This window comes from Poeciliopsis prolifica, unplaced genomic scaffold, assembly GCF_027474105.1.
Source record: "Poeciliopsis prolifica strain line A6 unplaced genomic scaffold, Auburn_PproV2 SCAFFOLD003, whole genome shotgun sequence".
In the NCBI taxonomy this organism is placed as follows: domain Eukaryota; kingdom Metazoa; phylum Chordata; class Actinopteri; order Cyprinodontiformes; family Poeciliidae; genus Poeciliopsis; species Poeciliopsis prolifica.
In genome coordinates, this window is record NW_026562378.1 from 13,346,204 (window position 1) to 13,366,434 (window position 20,231).

The 20,231-nt window shown below is 42.4% G+C and overlaps 1 protein-coding gene across 2 annotated transcripts in view; it reads right to left on the reverse strand.

Moving 5' to 3' along the window:
• celsr2 (cadherin, EGF LAG seven-pass G-type receptor 2) overlaps positions 1-19,462 on the reverse strand; it is a 72,299-nt gene extending 52,837 nt beyond the window's left edge. For both annotated transcript variants that reach the window (XM_055025478.1, XM_055025472.1), the window contains exon 1: positions 15,667-19,462. In XM_055025478.1, the coding sequence (XP_054881453.1) occupies positions 15,667-19,192 (3,526 nt within the window). In that variant the 5' untranslated portion in view covers positions 19,193-19,462. The remainder of the gene's footprint in view (positions 1-15,666) is intronic.
• Positions 19,463-20,231: the final 769 nt, after the last annotated feature.

The following is a 20,231-nucleotide window of genomic DNA, read 5'->3' on the forward strand; positions in this document are numbered from 1 at the left end:
TGGTGGTTAAAAGAAATAAAATAATCCCTCTGTTCTTTGAACCTTAAGAAAACCGCAAAAAAATCAAATAAAATGTTTCACGCACTGAAAGAAAATTGTAACTCAAAGGTAATAAATTGTTGAAATTTTACCACATAGTGTGGATCCCATTGGGTCACACAGAGGCGGGAGGCTGCTGCTGCTCGTTAGTCAAACCAACCACAGATTTATGACCTCTGAGAAGGTCCAGTGGGACCAACAGGACACAGTTTAATTAATCTGAATTAAACGCTCTGCCCTTACAGATGCTTCCAGTCTCATTCGGTAATTAGTGGACTTTCCTGCCACCAATGTGAGCAGCCCTGACTAATTAATCACCTTTCACTTGTTTTTCCATCAGTAGCTCTCGGTTGGTTTGTAAATCTTTACCAGCAGGCAGAAATGTCTCTCTGCATTCAGACAGCAGCCTGACGCGATCCAGTTCCGACTGTTTTTAATGCGACCTGTATCTGATCTTTTTTAGCACAGTCTGAACAACAGAACGGATTGGGTCCACTTGTGTCCGATTCAAATGAGGCCCAGCGTCCAGGTTCACCCGACCTGCACGTCACTGATACTCGACAAATGTCACTATTCTGCGACCGGATACGCGCAAGCGGGAAGAAAAACAACAACCACAGCGGACTGCAAAGAGGATTAAGTTGTCAATATTCTGGCTCTGGTCGGACAACAACTTTAAAATTGAAAGCGATGCTCCACTGTTGGCATCCATGTTTACTTCCCCTAACACTGAGATGAATGAATGAATGGATGAATGAATGGATGGATGGATGGATGGATGGATGGATGGATGGATGGATGGATGGATGGATGGATGATGATGGATGGATGGATGATGGATGGATGATGGATGGATGGATGGGATGGATGGATGGATGATGGATGGATGGATGGATGGATGATGGATGGATGGATGGATGGATGGATGGATGGATGGATGGATGGATGGATGGATGGATGGATGGATGGATGATGGATGGATGGATGGATGGATGGATGGATGGATGGATGGATGGATGGATGGATGGATGATGGATGGATGGATGGATGGATGGATGGATGATGGATGGATGGATGGATGGATGGATGGATGGATGGATGGATGTGCTCTTATGTGACACGTCGACTGCTGCTTCGCAAGTTACTCAACAGGTTGTTGCTAGGTCACCAGATGTTACTGGAGTCGTTGCTAGGTAACCAGAAGTTACTGGAGTCGTTGCTAGGTAACCAGATGTTACTGGAGTCGTTGCTAGGTAACCAGATGTTACTGGAGTCGTTGCTAGGTAACCAGAAAGTAAGTGAGTTTCTTGTTTCCAGCACCATTAAAGTCTCTCATCTGAAAGCCCAGAATGCTGTGCGGTTCTGGATCACAGTTTAGCGAATAGTTCATCAGACATACTATTTATTGACGTTGATCACATTTTTATTGCGATATAAATGATTGATTTATCTTTTAATAACCTATTTTCTAATGACTTCATTTATCTGACAAAAACAACAGTTTTATAGACAAATCATAATGTCTCCTTTTCAAGAAAACCCCCACTCTGGGTGAAACAGAAATGACCCTGATCATTAAGTTCCTCATCAGTGTTGACGGAGGAGAGGGGGAAAAAAATCAGTACAGCCAGCAGGACAAAAGATTTAATCCCCTGCTTTACAACAGTCAGCAAGCCAAGGTTCAGTTAACTTGCCAGAGAGCAAAAACGAAACAAATCAGTCCTGGACAGGCACTAATGAGTGCCAACGTGGCTTTAAAACCGAGCCTTACAACTCCAGCTCTGCCACAGCTAAAACTGCATAATGTCTATTAGATCAACTCTCCTTAATTACAGCTAAGAGCCCTCCTTTTGGTATTCATTTAATTTAAAAGCAGGAATCTCTGGATCTGGTGATCAAAAGGGGAGCAGGAAAACGTCGTAGTGCTGCGGCGTGTTTGAATTAAGCAGCGCTGAGAGGTGAAGCACACTCAACTTCTGCCTGAATGGACACTAAAGGCTGATTGGGGACCGACGGCTGCAGGAGGAACAGATTTATGCTGTTAACCTAACTCAGTGAATTAAGCACAGGATTAACAAACAACTGCAACCACATCTCATGTCTGTCTGCTGTAAAATATAACAAATATCATGAACCATGGTTGTCCCTCAGCCTGTGTGCATTTCTGCTGCCATACAGAATTGTAATAATATTAATTACATTACCTCCTGTCTGCATCAAAATAATAAAAGCAGCAAGCTAACCTCTCATTCTATTAACTTCCAGCTTTATAGCAGAAATACTTAAAACTCTTTCAGAAAAGTTAGAGGCGCAGTATATTAAGTATTTTCCAGGCACATAGTGAGATTTTATAGGGAAATCAAGTAACTATGTTACTTTCTGTTGTTAGAAAAATGCTGTAATATGACTTAAAAGAAAATCAACTGTGCAATTTAACGCCTTTATATTGGGACACTGTCTCTTTAAGAAGCTCCTGCTCTTTCCAAATCTCGCCATTTGGCATTTCATCAGAAGCTTTTCACTGAGAAGAGGTTCCTATGATCAGATCAGCAGATTCACAGTTCCACCAGGTGTTTGCTAGTTGCTGCTGCCGCTAGTCTAGAGGAGCTGAGTGAGGAAGAAGCTTCACTGGCATTCATTTCGGCTTGTGTTTCGCACGTGTAGAGCGGCGCAATTTGAAGCATTTGGGAGTTTTGAGCATTTGACACATATGTCCGAGAAACAGGCCGGCAATGGAAAACAACGGCTAGAGCGATTCTGATGCGCCCTCAACGCACCTCCACAGACTGTGAGCGTTAACCAGACGTCCAAAACGTGTTCGGTGTGAACGCACCATCTTCTGCATTCAAGCTACACACGTGTCAAACTTGAAATAAATAAGAGATATTTTAATGTAGTAAAAGACAAACAGAAACAGCAAGATGTTCAGAAAACTATGATCAGGTTTTGGAAGTTGAAAGAATCAAAGCAAAACTCCAGGTAAGTTTTTAATGAGAGAATAATATTATTATATGATATAAGCATATCATAATGTGCTACACATATAAAAGTTATCTACTGCAGCTTTTCTTGTAGGAATTACTTCCTTTATTTTGCAGTTCGCAAAAAGTGGAAGTCTATAACTTAAAAGCAATTGCAGATCATCTGTACCTGGGATTAAACTGGAGTTACTGGAACAGAATGGTTACTATTCTTCCAAAGTAGTCTCCATCCACATAGATCTACCGAGGGTTCAGGGTAATCTCAAAAGTACTGTCTTCTGCCTGAGTAATCTGCCTTTACCCAGGATTCAGTGGGAATGGAGGGGTTAATTTATGGCTTATGAATACTTTAATCCTGGAGAAATGTTCCCACCGTGGAAACGTACCTAAACGTCTCATAGTCTTTAGGAAGCCTTCATTTGTTGTTTCACTGCTTAATCTTTTTTAAATAGTGAACTGGATCTCTGTCACAATGAAATCAGCTCCAATTTAACCACAGTCTGCTTAAACTACTGTTTTGCTCGCCTCTTTTATTAATGTGTATTTTTAGATGAAAGACAAAAATTCACTGGTTTTGCTTTAAACACATCTGACCCAACGCCACTGCTGCCCCCAAAGTGTTCATCTGTTTTCACGACTCTTCAGAGCCTGACCCAAAACAGACCCTCTTCATTTAATTGTGGCAAAATTGGTCTAATTTGTCTAGAATAATTTGTTCTGGTTTCTTTAATGTTTCAGTCTATTTTACTTTCTTTTAAGCTAATAAGTGCTTTACCCTTTTACTGAACTCTTTAGATAATTTGAGTTTTTTGCTTGTCTCAGCTAAATTAGGAGTTCTTTAAAGTTCACAGCATTAAAAAAACACTAATAAATAGCCTGCAGTTGCTCCTGAAAGCACTTTCAACTACAGTTTTCTAAGTTAACTTCCCCATCTTTCACTTACTGACCAGATATTTTTCTTGTGCATATTTTGTTATAATCCAGTTATTTTCTGCACTTGAAGTGAAGTTCAAGAGTTGCTTTTTGAACAATAAATAGCAAAAACAATCATCTTTAAATGCTCTAAAAATGAATTTTTAGAGCAGATAAAGATAGCCGAGTGGAGCAGATTTGCTATAAAGCCGGATGAAAATGCCGTCGTTGAAAACAGAAAACGGTGGGCATGGCAGATGACCAAGCAGCTCATGTTTAACAGCAGAACCAACTTGCAGAAAGAGGGAAAAGACACCAACTCCTACACAACAGATCCACTGCTATCATGTAAAGAGCCAGAAATCACTCTCTCTCTGCTCTGCAGAGTGTAAAAACGAGACTTTGTCTCTTTGTTTCAACACAAACAAAACTGAACACATTTGACCTTGTTTTTGAAATAATTGTGTGAAATTGGGTCCTGATCTTCTGCAGGGGGTCATATATAGAGAAAAGACGACAGATCAGCTGTAATAACGACGGCCGCAAACAGCTCCTGATTCCTGGAGCTCCTGTGGAGTCAATAATGAAAACTGCTTGTGCTGCTCAATGTCAAACCAAGGATATCAGTCCAGAGGAGACGCAGTAACCCCACAATCCCTCGCCTGATTTCTCCATCCAGCTGACACTGCTGCACAGAGGTCATTCGTACTCATTTCCAAAATGTGCCTCAGCAACCCCCCCCGATAACATTTTCTTTATATATTTTTTTTTGCTGCATCTTAAAAAAAAAAAAGGAAAAGCCTCAACAGCAGGACATTCCTCAAACCCTGGCTCTGCACAGAAACGGAGAAGACGGTCCTTCTCTCCTCCAATCACAACATTTGCATATCAAAGAAAAACCTCTGTCAGCACAACAACCAAGAGATATCAGCATGCAGAAACATGAGAGACATCGCATTAACGCCGCAACGCGATCAACAAACAAGATTCATATTCTACAACAACAAGCAGCACAAAAACATGTCAAAACTTGAGCAAGGAACAAAGACTTCAGAGTGAATGAAGCAAAGAATTTAATCGTTCTGTTGCTGCACACCTCCAGCCAGCTGGCTGAACGGACACTACTCTTTTCCTTTGCTTATAAAATATGCAAATTTGGCTGGTTGGAAAAATGATCTTACAAAGAAGCAGAATTAACAGAGCGCCATCTATCAGTCTTATTCACAAAAAAACACAAAATCACACCAAGTATTTCAGGTTTAGTTCCCAGTTCAAATGTCTTAGTTCACCTGAAAAAAGAGAAACTAACTCACAATTAATTTCAGCAAGAAACAGGAGCTGAAAGTTATTAATACTGATGAAAACGTGTCAAAACGAGACATTTTAACTAGCAATATGGAAAAAATGGTTTGTACTTTTTTATTGAATTTTTTTTATCTAATTTCAAGATATTTGCATTATAAATTAGACCAATAATATTTTGCAGTGTTGAAAGATACATTTGTTTGTTCAGATAAGAGCAAAGCACCAACTAACATTTCATTTTCTCTGGTTTGAGAATGAAAATCACTGGGTTAATATTTTTCATGGCCAATCGTTGTTCAGAGTGTCTGGAAAAGAGGCTGCAGTGGCAGCTTGTTATAGTCAAAGTAAAAAAAAAAACAGAAATACAAAAATGTTAAATATTAAAAATTAAAGCAGATAAATGTCACAATAACTTCACATTTAACAGTGAACGCAAGGTTTAAAGAGAATAAATTATATAAATTATTATGTGCATGTGGAGAAGCATAATAATTTTATGATAAATGACCAAACTGTGAGAATCTGAACGCTGTTAATTATCACAACAGCAGGTTCTGATTCGGCAGATTGTCTTATTGTGAAAAACATTAACAGATTTACCTCAGTGATTTGTTTATTCTCACCGAGCTGTGAGAAAGGCCTTTGTGCATCATTCTGCATTAACATGAATCAGAAATAAAATGTAAAAACCTCCTGAGCTGCAGGGTTCTCCACCTCTGCTGGTCCTACTCGCCGGCTGAGGCGAGTAAAACCAGGTCACAGCGAAGCCTCAGTCTGAGACTAAATGAGTGCAACAAAGTGGAAATGTAGCAGATAAACATAATCTGCAGAGCGCACAATGTGAGCCACGTGTAATGATGTCGCTGCTCAAACTCTGATCCACTGAGAGAAGGAGCAGAGAACTTCAGATCACATGAAATGACTGGAATTCAAAGCATTTATCAACATTATTACGTTACTTTACTGAGTTCAACTCTTGTCACATGACTTTTAGAAACCTGCTACAACTTTATCCACCACTATTTGATCTCCTGTACTTACAAACACAAAACATTGTTGCAAATATCGCTAATATTTCTCTAAACCCTTTGCTGATATCCCGTTCACACAGATTTCACTGATGTTGCAGAGTTTACCTGCGATAGATCCGTTAAAAGAGCTTGTGGTGAATGAACAGGCAAAACAATAAACTTGATTTAACTTTTAAAAATGTATTAAATAAATAAATTAACATCATATAATTACATCCAGATAAAACTGCACCAGCAACAGAACAATTCCTCCAAGCATTTGCATTTCAAAAGATGTCAAAAACAGCAGAAAAATAAATAAATCAAGGACAGTTTAGACAAATTGCTGCGTGGGAAGAATGATACTTTCCCTCGCAATAATGTTCTAGTCAAAACCTGACTTCATGCAGCATCTTGAATATTGGCAGTCTGCGACAAAACAAGGTTTTTACTTTAAGGTTTTCTCCTATGTCTACATCTTGTTTGTGAGTTATCTGACGTTTTATGTCTTTTTTTTCTTTAGGACACAAATCCACCACAAACTTATGTACAAAATGCAGAAGAAAATGAACAGAAACTTTGCATAAGGAGGAAAGATAAATGTATGCTATATGGATTATGTTTGTGTTACTTTTTATCAGATATTTTGGATTTTTTATTGGTCTGAATGGTATTTCCACCAAAAGAAATTACACAAACAAACATGAATACACAGTTAATAAGTTGATTTTCAACCAGTTTTCTGCACCAAAGAGTTAAAAATGTATGAAAACGTTTAAAATTTTAAATTGATGTTTCTTATTAATGTGTATATAAAATAGACCAGGATGTATTTGTTAATTTATTGCAAAACTTTAGAAAATCTGAATAAATATTGTTGAATAGCACTTATGAGATTTATAATAAATTCTGGGTATTAATATTAAGTTGTAAAGGATGATTTATCACTGTTGCAAAATGCTGTGTGTGTATTAAAAACACAATTTCCACTTTTTTAGAACCTGCAGCTTCTTTAATTTAGGACAGCAGGAACTTGGGGTGTAATATGTGTCCAATCATTAATTTCCTAAAACATCATCATCCCAAACAGAAAATGGGTTAAATCAGGGATAAATAAGTGGCCTGGTAAAACTCTGCAAAGGGCAGCGTCACCAGGGGAAACGAGTGGACACAAAGACACGCTGCAGACCGGGTCGAGTCCCATTGTCTGCTGGGACACGGAGGACAAAACAGGACAACAGCAAGATATATGCAAGCTCCGCAAGACCTCACCCCAGCAATGTGCCGGCCCTAATCCCTGACACGATCTCCCCTCCTAACCCACGGATGATGTCATCGCTCGCCTCCTGGCTGCACCTGACTGGACCCATCCGGACCATCAGGAGGTTCTGCCGCTGAGAAACAAGGCGGCAGCAGGAAACCGAATACTCTCTCAGCGCATCTGTGTCCCGAATCAAAGGGCTTAATGACGACGGTGTCATGTGGCACAGAGGTTTTAACGCACACAGCGTGGCGAGGCCAGACTTTACTCCTGCAAAAACACAAAGTCCGCCCAAATATCCTGGTCCAGTTTCTACTGCAAATACCTCGGTTCACTTTGAATAAGACAAAACTAACTTACAAGCGACTTTGCAGCAAGATGTAGCAGCTTGTTTTCAGTTCTGTCCTCGGTTTGTATAATTTGAATTATTTGATCAGTGGTGTTTTTATTGTGTTGGAGCCAAGAAGCCAATTACTTTAAATGTCTTGTTTATTCACATCTACTGCCTTTTGTACGCCAAAATATTCCAACGTTTGTCTTTTGCTTTAAATACATGTAGTTGTAAGCAATGGCAACAGCAAAGACCAAAAAACAAAAACACAACTTTCTGCACAAATTTTTAAAAAGTTGCAAAAGTAAAAGAAAGAAACTGAAAAGTAAGCATTGTGTGTGTATGTCAACAATTCCTTAATGAAAAATAACGAGAACTTTGTCATCAATATTAAGGAATTATTGACTTCAACAAGCTGCCATATGATGCACACTAATGCATTTTACAAAACGGGGACAAGACAAGAAACATCAGTTTACTTGCTTGTTTATTTTCAAGGTTAATAAAGAAAACTAAGCTTTTAGCCAAAACTATGTTAAAGTAGGACGTCAGTAAGATTAGCTGCGTTTCCATTAAACATAGAACTGCACAACTTGAACTTACAAAAATAAATTAGCTTAGTGGAAACACGGCAATTTGGAAATCTTTGGATAAAAAGTTTTTGCGTTCAGATGAGATGGTTTTTCAACTCATCAAAATGTTGCAAAAGTGCAATGCAAAGTTTTCGCATCTTACGAGTCACGAGGTCAACAGGAAGTGGAAGCAGGATGGCGGTTTGTTTAGTTTTTGTTGGCTGGCTCAACCAGAGCTCTCACATCATCAGAGTTAAAAGGTTTTGAGTCAATCTAACATGTCGAATCCACAGCTCCTCTATAAAATCGCAGACAAAACGCCGCATACGCAGCCTTTGCAACTACGTCACTTGATCATTCAAGGCGCCATGATGGACGTCAGAAGTGAGGGACGGGAGGGTTGAACTGAGCAGCTGAAATAGTGTACGAAGGTATTTCCATCGGTCCAAAAATACTTATGTAGATTTTGTGTTTTTGCAGACATCTTGTGGAAACTTCTGCAGCTGACCCCGATGCACGTCCAGTGAAAACGTCCTGCAGGACAGGTCAGGGCGTCTCTCAGCCCCACAGGTCTGCAGAGGGTCTTACATGCTTCAGTGGTAACAAGGAACAGGGGGACAGTTGCTCTTTAGAAGTTTATGGGCCTCCCCTCCCCCTCATTCGCTCCACAAAGGAAGCCTAACCCGTTGTCCCCACCCACGAGGAATTTCTCAGGCATTGCTGGGCTCTCCATGACAACTGGGTGCTTAATAAACCATTTCTCTTAGGCATTCTTCCTTTCACAGGGGGGACAACAGTCAAAGCAGGGAGGAAGGGGGAGGAGGGTGGAGGAGCTCGAAATGATTGGAGGGAACAGCGGAGGTTGCAGGGGTGAGACTTGGATAGATAGAAGAAAAATGGAGAGCAGTGACAGAGGGGAAAACAAAAAGAAGAAAAGAGAAAGAGGATCAAGGTGATGCACTGCAAAAACACAAAATCTTACCAAGTATTTCTGGTCTAGTTTCCAATGCAAATGACTTAGTTCAGGTTAAATAGGACAAAACTAACTTACAAATAACTTTTCAGCAAGATGTTGGAGCTGATTTAAGTAAATCAATGCATTAATATTGATGAAAAAAGTACCAGATCCACTGCCAGATTATTTCACTTGTAAAAAGTCATTTTTCCCATAAGTGAAAAAAATGAATCAATATTAAAGGGACAGTATTATGTGTTTTACAGGCACAAAGTGAGCTTTTATAGCATATCTATATATATATGAAATTGTTCTTCCTGATTTAACTTCTTCTGTTTCTTTAAATACTCCTGCTTTTTCTGAAACTTCGGGAAGACATCACAACATATTTCCTCTACTAACCCTTTAAAAATGTTTTACCAGAGTTTTACTGAGCAGTAGCTCGTATAATGAGCTCCGCTGATGTTCAGTTCCATCAGATGTTTGCTAATTGCTGCTGGCTAGTCTGTAGGAGCAGAGTGGTGAGGCAGTAGCATCCCAAGGAGGAGCTGCACCTCCAAGGCGGAGCTACGTCCAATCAGGCGTTTTGTACAGCTGGATGGATGCCATGGAAATTAAAAGATTTCTCAAACATGCATGAAAGAATCAAAGCGAGACTCCAAGAGTGTTTTTGATGGAGGAATTATGACATGATATAAAGCCAAAAAAGTCCATTTGAGAATTACTGACTTGAAACAAGTCAAGATCCTTTTACTGAAAAGCTATTTGTAAGTTAGTTTTGTCTTATTTCAGGTGTCCTAAGATATTGTCTGCATTAGACATGAGAAAATAAATACTTGGAGAGATTCTGTGTTTTTGAGTGTCGAAAAGTTTGTGTCATCAAAGATCCAAAGTGCGACTAACAGCAACCAAAAAGGGCGAGAGAGACGGGAAGAACGGATGATCCTGGTCCGCAAACTGAAGCCTGTGACTGAAGGAAAACAGACGTCAAGTAGAGGAGCGAATCACAGGAGTTTAATGACTTTATGAAAGTGTGGGGAGAAGTAATGCAGCAGCTGGAGGGACACACACACACACACACACACACCTACACCCATGTGTCGGTGTGTTTTAGTAAAAATGTATACATATTTAGTGAGATTAATTTTATTGTAGCTTTACTTTGTAAGTTTGAAATATAAACACTATATCTATGTTTTCAAAAATGTTTAAGGATCTTTAGACAGTTTGGTTTAAGATAATAAAATTTTCCTCAGTTCCCCACATTTTCATTTTCTGGAAGCTTGATAAGAAGTCATTTTGTTTTAAGCGTTAATTTAGAACTGCTTGTGCTTCTGTGGAAAGATAATTCACTGTTTCAAAAACAAATGGTACTTTGGTTTTATTCAAACTTCCGTCAATTTGTTTTTTAAAGCACAATTTGCCTCTGAACACATTAATCTGACATTCAGTGAAGTTCATATAATTGCTATGTAATAGTAACCGGATGTAACTTGTGTTAATTGGATATTCTACTCTGGTTCTGCACCGCTGCTTACTTTTACATTTATCTTCTGTAAACCTTCCTTCAAGATTTAGTTGACAAAGATTCAACTTTACAGCAGTTTTTATTCCAGTTTTGAATTAAGATTATTTTTCCTTTATAGTGGCTGCTGATTGGTGACAGAGAAACTACATAGTATTAATATTGATGAAACTACATAGCAATTATTTTAATCTGAGCGGCTGTAAACGGTGTAGAAATTAATCTAAACATGCAATCTGAATACAGAAAAAGGTTCTGCTTCTTATTTAGCTTTAAAGCTATAATTTTATGAATATCTGGTGTTTTTATTGTCATGCCAAACAATCATAAAGTGATAATAAGGACTCAGTCGTGCAGGTTTTATTGTTTGCTCGGGTCGCCGGCCGGCTCACACATTTCCGTCAGTGAAGGAGTTTGAGCATCACCTTGAACTCACACCTGGCTGTTGAGATAAAATCCCCGCCGATCGCAGAGCTTGTACAACCAGCAGTGAGGTGTGATCTGAATCAAACTGCAGCCATTAGTCTCAGACGCCTGTCTGTGCATTGAATCTCTGAGCAAAGATGGAAAACATAATTTCAGACACATGATTTCATTAAAGAGCCTCAGCAGTCGGGGGGAAAAGTTTGGAGCATGTTTTGGCAGAGCAGAGAATTTAAATGTACCTGTGCCAGACCCGAAATGGTGACTTTTTAAAGCGAGGAATGCATAAAGATTGACACATAAACAAACCACTGACTCCACAACAAATACAGCCCTTATTCCAAATACCAAAGATAATAAGCTGCTGAGTAGTGAGGGGGAATAATTAGCTTCTCTGCCTGGATAAGAACAATCATGGCTTTCCGCCGGGGGTAGAAATCTCTGCAATCAAATGCAAACAGGCACTTATGCAGGCTCACGCTTGCCTGGGAACGCTGAATGAGCCCCTGCGTATGTCAACACCAGACTGAAACATCCAGGATACAGATGCACGGATCTAATCCCGCAGATGAAGACCTGCGTCTCGCCTGCCGTGTGACCAGCATTCTGCTAGTAACCTGGAGCCGCAGCTGAGAAAAAACACAGCCAAACCCTCTTCTGACCTGGAAACATTAATTCAGGAACTAACGCTTCCACTCGTAAGACTAACGAGTTTATTAAGAGTCTCATCTTGCATCCAGTGTCTGAACACCAGTGTGATGAATCTGGCTTCCTAACCGACTTGTGTAATTAATTCGTCAACATTACATATTTATGCACCACTGGCAGCAAATCCCCCAGCTGTGTGGCTGCAATGTGCCTGATTATGCCTCTGTATGATTGCAGTGTTTCATTACAGTATCATGTTAAAACATCTGAATGAAGATCAACAAGAGTTCGTTCACTGCTGCATGTGAAAGTCATTTCTGGACCTTTGTTTTGAAGCGAATGTTTGTTGTCATTATCAGTCTAAAAGCTTCTGTTTATGTGACCTGCAGAAATAGAAACCTGGATGTTAACATCGTTGGTATCTATCACCGCCTCCACTGTTATTCTCCTCCTTCTCCTGTAATGTTTTAGAGGAGTGTAATTTAAAAATGTGTCACCTTTTTTATTTAAAGCTGCAGTATGAGACTTTTATTAAAACAAATATATTTTACATATTTGTTAAACATGTAAAATGAGACAGATAACATGAGACAGATAATTTGTGAAAGCATCGCTCTCCTCCCTGAGCTGCTACTGCAGAAACACTCCGACCGAAACAACCAATCAGAGCCAGGAGGCGGGGCTTGGCGCTCACAATGAACCTCATGTACTCGCTGCTAAATGTGCTAATGGCAGAGAGACGATTTACATTTACAGAAAAACCTTTTATTCTCCATCATCAACTGCCTATGCTAACTAGCCTTAGCATTGACCATGCTATCCACATGCAGAACTAATACAAGATGACAGCCGCTAAGTCCCGCCTCCTGGCTCTGATTGGTTGATTCCAGCTAACACTGGGAAAAAGCAGGGGAGATCGATTTTTCTCACAGATTATGTGTCTCATACCAAAGTATCGCTGCATAATTACAGTTTCAACATGTAAAGAAATATTTTTATAAAAGTTTAATTTTTATTTTGCCAGGTAAATTAAACGAGAACAAATCCTCATTTTCAGCAACGACCTGTTCAGAAAACGTCTGACAACAAAATATCATACAACAGAAAATAGAAGAATATCTTAAAATCAGGAGAAAAAGATGAAAACACAAACATATTTATGCAGACAATACACAGGTCAACAGTATTTAAGAGCAGATATGTTGATCATGTACTGCGGTTTTTAATGAATTGATCATTACTAAAGTTTAAATACTTATGAATGAGTTTATTGTATCATATATCTGCTTCAAGAATCACTCTTTAATGTGTTTAATGTTTCAAATAGTAAAATACCTGCATAAAATCAATAAACAAAAGCCAGATAAAGTTACCTCAGTTATAATAGTTTTATTTCATTGTGATTGATTAGTTAAATATAGTTTAGTTTCAGCTTTGTTTTTATTAGTTATAATATATTAGCTTTTTCTTGTGTGTTGATTTTTAGGTGCAAATTAAATATATATTGTATTGTGATTGTGTATACACTGATTGGGTAATGAATGCTTAACAGAAAGTCATGTTTCCAAAAGATTCATTCAGTTGAAAAATCAGCTGACTGTGTTTGCAGACTGGCGTTAAGAGCCACTAGGAGGAGCATGGAGTGACAAAATTTATTGACAGTTGATGTAAACTGTTTTTTTACATCAACACACACTATATCTCCCCCTTAATTACCGCTTATATTTATTTCAGTTAATGAAAATGTTTTCTCCATTCTGGTTTTCATTGTTTCATATAGTTTAGCTAACTGTAATAACCTTGTCCGCTTCACAAGAACGTCGTTGAAAATTGGACTTAGAAAAGGATGATAGTACAAAGAGACCGTTAAAAATCATTTATCATGGGGGGCCTCCTAAAGGGGAACATAGAGGAGAAAATAAAGGCGGGACCTGGGAGGTCCCTGCAAGATGAGGCCCCTGGAAAATTGGGGTCAGCCGCATCAAAAGACGCTCCTCTTCCTGTGTCTTCTTCTCCTCCTTTTACAGTACAAGCTACATGTTCCTTCCTCGGCCCTGTTTACACAACAGGTCCTCCCTCCCTGCTCCTCTTCCCCTCCATGTCCTTCTGTCTCCACCAGGGCAGCAGACACATAAACCCCAGCAGGTGCTGGACGCGCCGAGGGAGCCCTGGCCTCTAATTGGTCCTCAGCGGAGTCACAGCTGTTCCCCCAAACCTCAGCCTGGTATGAGCAGCAGCCCCCGTCGCTCGATCGACAGCTCACTATTGTTCTCCAGAGGGGCAGCGCTGAGCCACAGAGTAGGCTAACGACTGCCCACGCTAACCACACGCTAGCTGCTCCTCAGGGACAACATGAGGGCCTTCAAACACAGTCAGCCACAGTGATTTTTCAGGTTGCGTCAAGGTGAAACAAAAGGCACACCAAGTCCAGTTAGCTCCAACATTTTGCACACACTAACATGCACACACACACGCATACACACGCGCACACACACTGGTGAGTTCAATCTCAGTTTAAGAGAAGATTAAACTTAATTGTTCCCTATTTCTGTCAAAAGTTCAGAATTCATATTACTTATTTTAATTTAAATTCTTATGATGATCCAAATGTGACGACTGTTAAAAAGTTAATGAACCATTTTGTTTTCCCTTTCATCTCGGTCTCTTTTTGACTAGCTGTTAGCATCGAAACGAAACAATCGGTTGTCCACAACATATTGCCCGTCTATAACCTTTCATCAAAACCTTGAACACTGAACTACACTGCAAAAACACAAACATTTCACCAAGTATTGTTGGTGAAAATATCCTTCTACACTTTCAATAAGTGAAAACTAACTTATAAGTACGTTTTCAGCAAGACATGGGAGCTTGTTTTATGGCAATATTTTGTCAATATTGATTTTAAAAAAAGTACAACTTCCACTGCCAGATTGTTTCACTTCTAAAGTCTCTTGTTAAAAGTGAAATAATCTGCCAGTGGATCTTGTAATTTTTAAATTAATATTTAGGGATTTTGTTCACTGAAAACAAGCCACTATGTCTTTCTGAAAAGTTTCTTTCAAGCTAGTTTTGTCTTACTTTATGTGTACTAAAATATCTGCAGTAGAAACGAGACAGAAGTACAAGGTAAGAGTTTGTGTGTTTGCATTGAATCCTTCCAGAAATGTGATAAAACATTGATTTTCAAAGTTCAAGTGAAAAGAAGCCAATCAAACAAAAGCTTTGTTGCAGACCACTCTGACTCTTCATAATTTGTGTAAGTTGTTCATCACTGACTTTGGTTATTCATTGTATGAGGCTTTGATAAGACATTAAGGAGGATGATCAGTCTCGCCAGTGGAGCGTAGATCCCAGAGGACACAGACAAGCTCCGACTAACATCTATATATTTAAATCAGGAGACAGCGCTGGGTAAAACCAGGATGTGCTCAATTAATTGTTAACTATGGTCTATGATTAAGAATTAATGACAAATAATAAATGATTGAATGTGATTTCCCTAAGACAGGAAGGATTAACAATCTTCCCTCATGCATACATCAAACCTCAATCTGTATAAAATAATTGTCATTATTCTGTGAAGTCAAGTGAAAATGTAAACGAGACAGGATACTGCTGGTACTATAGCACGCCTCACTGGCTTCAGCTCATATTACGACTCCACTCACAGGGTGGAGGCTGCAATTATCCAGCCGTCTCACCTGACACGGAGATCCTCATGGAGGCCTCCAGGGGTCGGTTGTTATCCAGGGCCCGGCTCAGCTGGATCTCCCCGGTGCTTTGGTTCAGCAGCACCAGGTTCAGCTCGTTCCCCCCCTCGAAGCTGTAGTACAGCTGATCCGAGACGTCGGGGTCGTGGGCGGGGATGCGTCCGATCACTCCGGTGGGGAAGCTGCTGGATTTGTCCGTCACGTAGTTGTTGAAGATGATCTGGAAGTTCTTCAGCACCGGGACGTTGTCGTTCTTGTCTACGAGTTTGATGTGGACTGTGGCCCGGCTCACCAGAGGAGCAGAGGTGGCCTGGACCACGATGATGTACTCAGACTTCAGCTCATAGTCCAGGTCTATGAGTGCAGTCAGTTCCCCAGAGAAGATATCCAGCTGGAACACCTCTGGGATGTTTCCCTCCACGATTTGATACATAATCTGCGCGTTGCTGCCTTCATCTGGGTCTGTAGCCGATATATGTGCAACCACAAGGCCAATGGGGGTGTTTTCTTCCACCATGATGTCAAACTCGTCTCTTTCAAACACAGGGGGGTTATCATTCACATCCAGGATCGTCACTTGAATGTTCACAGCTGTCTTCAGAGCGGGAACACCTTTATCTACAGCAAAGGCCTGCAGGCTGTAGACAGGAACATTTTCTCTGTCTAATCTGCGCAGCGTGCGAACAATGCCAGAGGTGGATTCAATTATGAAGTCTCCATCTCCGTCGTCCCCACCCTGAAAGGTGTAGAAGACACGTCCATTGAGGCCAGAGTCCCTGTCAATGGCAGAGACCTGCACCACGCTGGTGAACACCGGCACGTCCTCCATCACCGACCCCACGTAGTGGTCTCTCAGGAAGCGGGGCGAGTTGTCGTTGACGTCGTTCACTAGGATCTCCAGGTAGGTTGTGTCAGATTTCTGTGGGATGCCGTTGTCCCGAGCGGTGATGGCCAGAGTGTAGGAGACCTGGTCCTCGTAGTCCAGCTCCATCTGGGTGGTGACAGCTCCGGTGTCAGGGTCAATGTCAAACTGAGGGATGCTGTCGTCCATTACGTAGGTAATGCGTGCATTCTCACCCGTATCTTCATCGGTGGCGCTGATCACCACCACGGTCGTGGCCACAGGTCTGTCCTCATTGATGTTGACGGTGTAGTGTGAGCTCTGGAAGACAGGGCGGTGTGTGTTGGCATCTGTAACGTTCACAAACACCTTGGCTGTGTCAAAGCGAGTGCCGTCACTTGCAGTGACTGTAAGGATGTACTGACGTTCCAGTTTGTAGTCCAAAGGTAAAGCGAGCGTGATGAGCCCCCCTCCACTCTGACTTGTAATGGAGAATCGGTTGCGGGTATTTCCACTGGATATTTGGTAAGTCACCACACTGTTGATGTCCTGGTCCACAGCTGAAACTGTCACCACACTGGTCCCCACAGCTGCATCCTCATTCAGACGCATGTAATATGCTTTCTGTGTGAACTCTGGGTTGTTGTCGTTGACGTCCAGAATGGTCATGCTGATGCTGGCGGACGAGGACATGACAGGATAGCCGTGATCGCAGGCCTCTACTCCAAAGTTGTAGAAATCAACACTCTCCCTGTCCAGCTCTGCCGCCACTAAGATCCACCCTGTGCTGTTGTTGATGGCGAAGGGGAAGTTGGGTGTGGTTTCAGTGAGGCGGTACTCTAACCTGGAGTTTTCTCCAGAGTCAGCGTCTACAGCTTGGATGTGAATGATGGAGTAGCCCACAGGGACGTTCTCCAGCACGGTGGCCTGGAACGGGGTGCTGACAAAGATGGGGGCGTTGTCGTTGATGTCCAGCACCTGGACCGTGACCAGGCCGCTGATGTTGGACAGAGGAGGGCGTCCTCCATCCTGCGCTCGGATCCTCAGAGTGTATTCTTTGTTGGCTTCATAGTCCAGGTGACTCACCAGGTCCATTTTACCCGTCTGAGCATCGATGTAAAACTGGCCCCGGGTGTTTCCACTCATGATGCTGAAGTGGACCACGGCGTTGCTCCCCCGGTCCTGATCTGTGGCCGTGACCTGCAGGATCTCTGTGTTTGGCATCATGTCCTCTGGCACCTGGACCACGTAGCGCTTCTCGCTGAACTGAGGGGCGTTATCGTTATCATCCTCCACCACAATGTAAACGGTGGCGGTGGCACTGCGGGGCCCGGGGTCACGACCCTGGTCGTTTGCCTCCACTAACAGCATATAGGACTCCACCTCCTCTCTGTCTACTAGACCTTTAGTGCGGATGACGCCGGACCTGGAGTCTATCTCAAAAACCTCATTGGACCCGTTGCTGTTGAGGATGTTGTAGAGGATGTTCCCGTTAACAGGGGCGTCCCCGTCTGTGGCCCTCACGGTCAAGACCTCGTAGCCGATCTCCAGGTTCTCCCTGATGCTTTCTTTATAGTCCTCCTGCTCAAACACGGGATTGTGGTCGTTGGTGTCACTGACAGAGACGGTGAGGGTCGCCATGGCAGTACGACGAGGTGAGCCGTGGTCGACCGCCGTCACACGGAACACATGGGTGTCTTTTGTTTCCCTGTCCAGCACCTCTACTGTTGACACAGAGCCACTGGCCGGGTCCACGGCGAAAAGATTGTTAGAGCGGCTGTCAAAGAGAGCCTCAATAAAATACTCCAGCCTGCCGGCCTCTCCCTCATCCACATCCACTGCCTTCAGGACAACCACCGGCGTCCCGGCTGGCTTGTTCTCCGCCACTGACACTTGGTACATTGGGGGCTTAAACTGAGGGCTGCTGTTGATGCTTCTCCTCTTCCTGCTCACAATCCCAGAGTCAGACTGAGCTGCCCGGTCCAGGAGCTGCTGCAAGTGCGCCTGGCTGAATGGACCTCGACCCACTCGCCAGTGGATGGAGATGGGTTTAACACCCGCTCCCTTGTCTGTGAGCACGTCACACAGCATGTCCAGCTCCAGGAGCCGGTCCTGCACCAAGCACAGCGGCTCAGACACAAACAGACCCCCCTCTGAGAAGTAAAACTCCCGGCTGCTGGGGATCTTGCAGCGGAGCGGGGGCCCGGGCAGCAGACCCCCCACTGGAAATAAAGCAGCGTCTGCTCCGTGGCACTCTGCGCTGCGGCGGCTGAACAAACTAAGGACTTCCAAGTCCCAGTCAGATTTCCTCTTATGCTTATGGGAACAGTTCCTACCGTGGACATGGACGTCATACTGACTGGTGAGGAGGTGTCTGTGTCCGGAGTCCCAGCAGTCCTCAACTACGTATAAAGTGAAGGGGTTTAAAGGCAGCGAGCGGCACCGTATCGAGTCCGACAGGAGCACGGTGCCCGCCGCGGCTTCCGTCTCCAGGAAGCGCTGCGCGAACCCAGGAGCGAGAACCTGATCCAAGGCGCACCACGCGCCGCGCGGCTCGCCGGCCAGGACTGTCCTCCCTCCCGCATCCTCACTGACGTGGACGGTGTAAGCCCGCGCCAGTGAAACCAGTTCGTAACACCAGAGCATGAGCCGCAGCTCCCATCTAACGAAGCGCATCGCTCCTCAGTTTCCAGTCCGACAAGCGCGCAACTCTGCAGCTCCTCGCTTCTTTAAACTTTCCACCGACCGCCAGTTTCCCTTTGTCGAGGAAGAGCCATGCTCTCTCCGCTCCTTCTGGGGGTCTGGAAGAGCCCGGGGATCCCGCGGTAACCTTGTCCGGTCAGTGCTGCTCTCACATGGGGCAAACAGAGTCAGTCAAGTCGGGACGAGAAGCGACTGCGCCTCCGCTCAGTCCGCACAACTTCGCTTGAATGACAGAAAAATGGCTTCTGCTCCCTCTGCGCCTTGAGACTTCTCATTAACATAAACCTGTGTGTGTGTGTGTGTGTGTGTGTGTGTGTGTGTGTGTGTGTGTGTGTGTGTGTGTGTGTGTGTGTGTGTGTGTGTGTGTTTGTAAGAGGAAAGAGAGAGAGGGAGAGACTCTGACATTAGAGATAAATGATAACTTTCTAAAAGCTTCATTAACACAAAAAAACAGCCAGACTTCCACTCAGATTAATGACTCCGCCTGACATCACAATCAGTCGCGTCATTAATTCCCTCAAAATGTAAATGTAATTTGACAGCCATTCAGGAAGCCCTTAAACACTGTTTATCACCATAAACAGTTTTTTCTGTTCTGTTGATCTATGAAAGATGAGCGAACATCAGTTTTCCTGTGGAAAACTTTAAGTATCCACATATGAACAAAGCGCGTACCAAAAGTATTCATACCGTCCGGCTTTTCCTCATGAGGTCCTTAAGAGACCCTGTTGAAAATATGAATAAACTATCTTTACATCGAAACATGTTCACGAAGAACGGCCTAGTCAAAGATCAGTCCAGCTGAAAATTTGTGGGAAGACTTAAAAAAAACATTTGTAAAGTTAGAGGAGACACAGAAACAAAAACAAAGAATCAATAAAAAATGACTGTAAGGATAAATATCAGTAAAGTCTTGAAGTGCAGCATTATAATTATAGAGACACCTCAGGATTACCCAAATTTAACAGATTCAAACATGAAGTTTTATGCCTAATCCCCAAACATGGAGAGT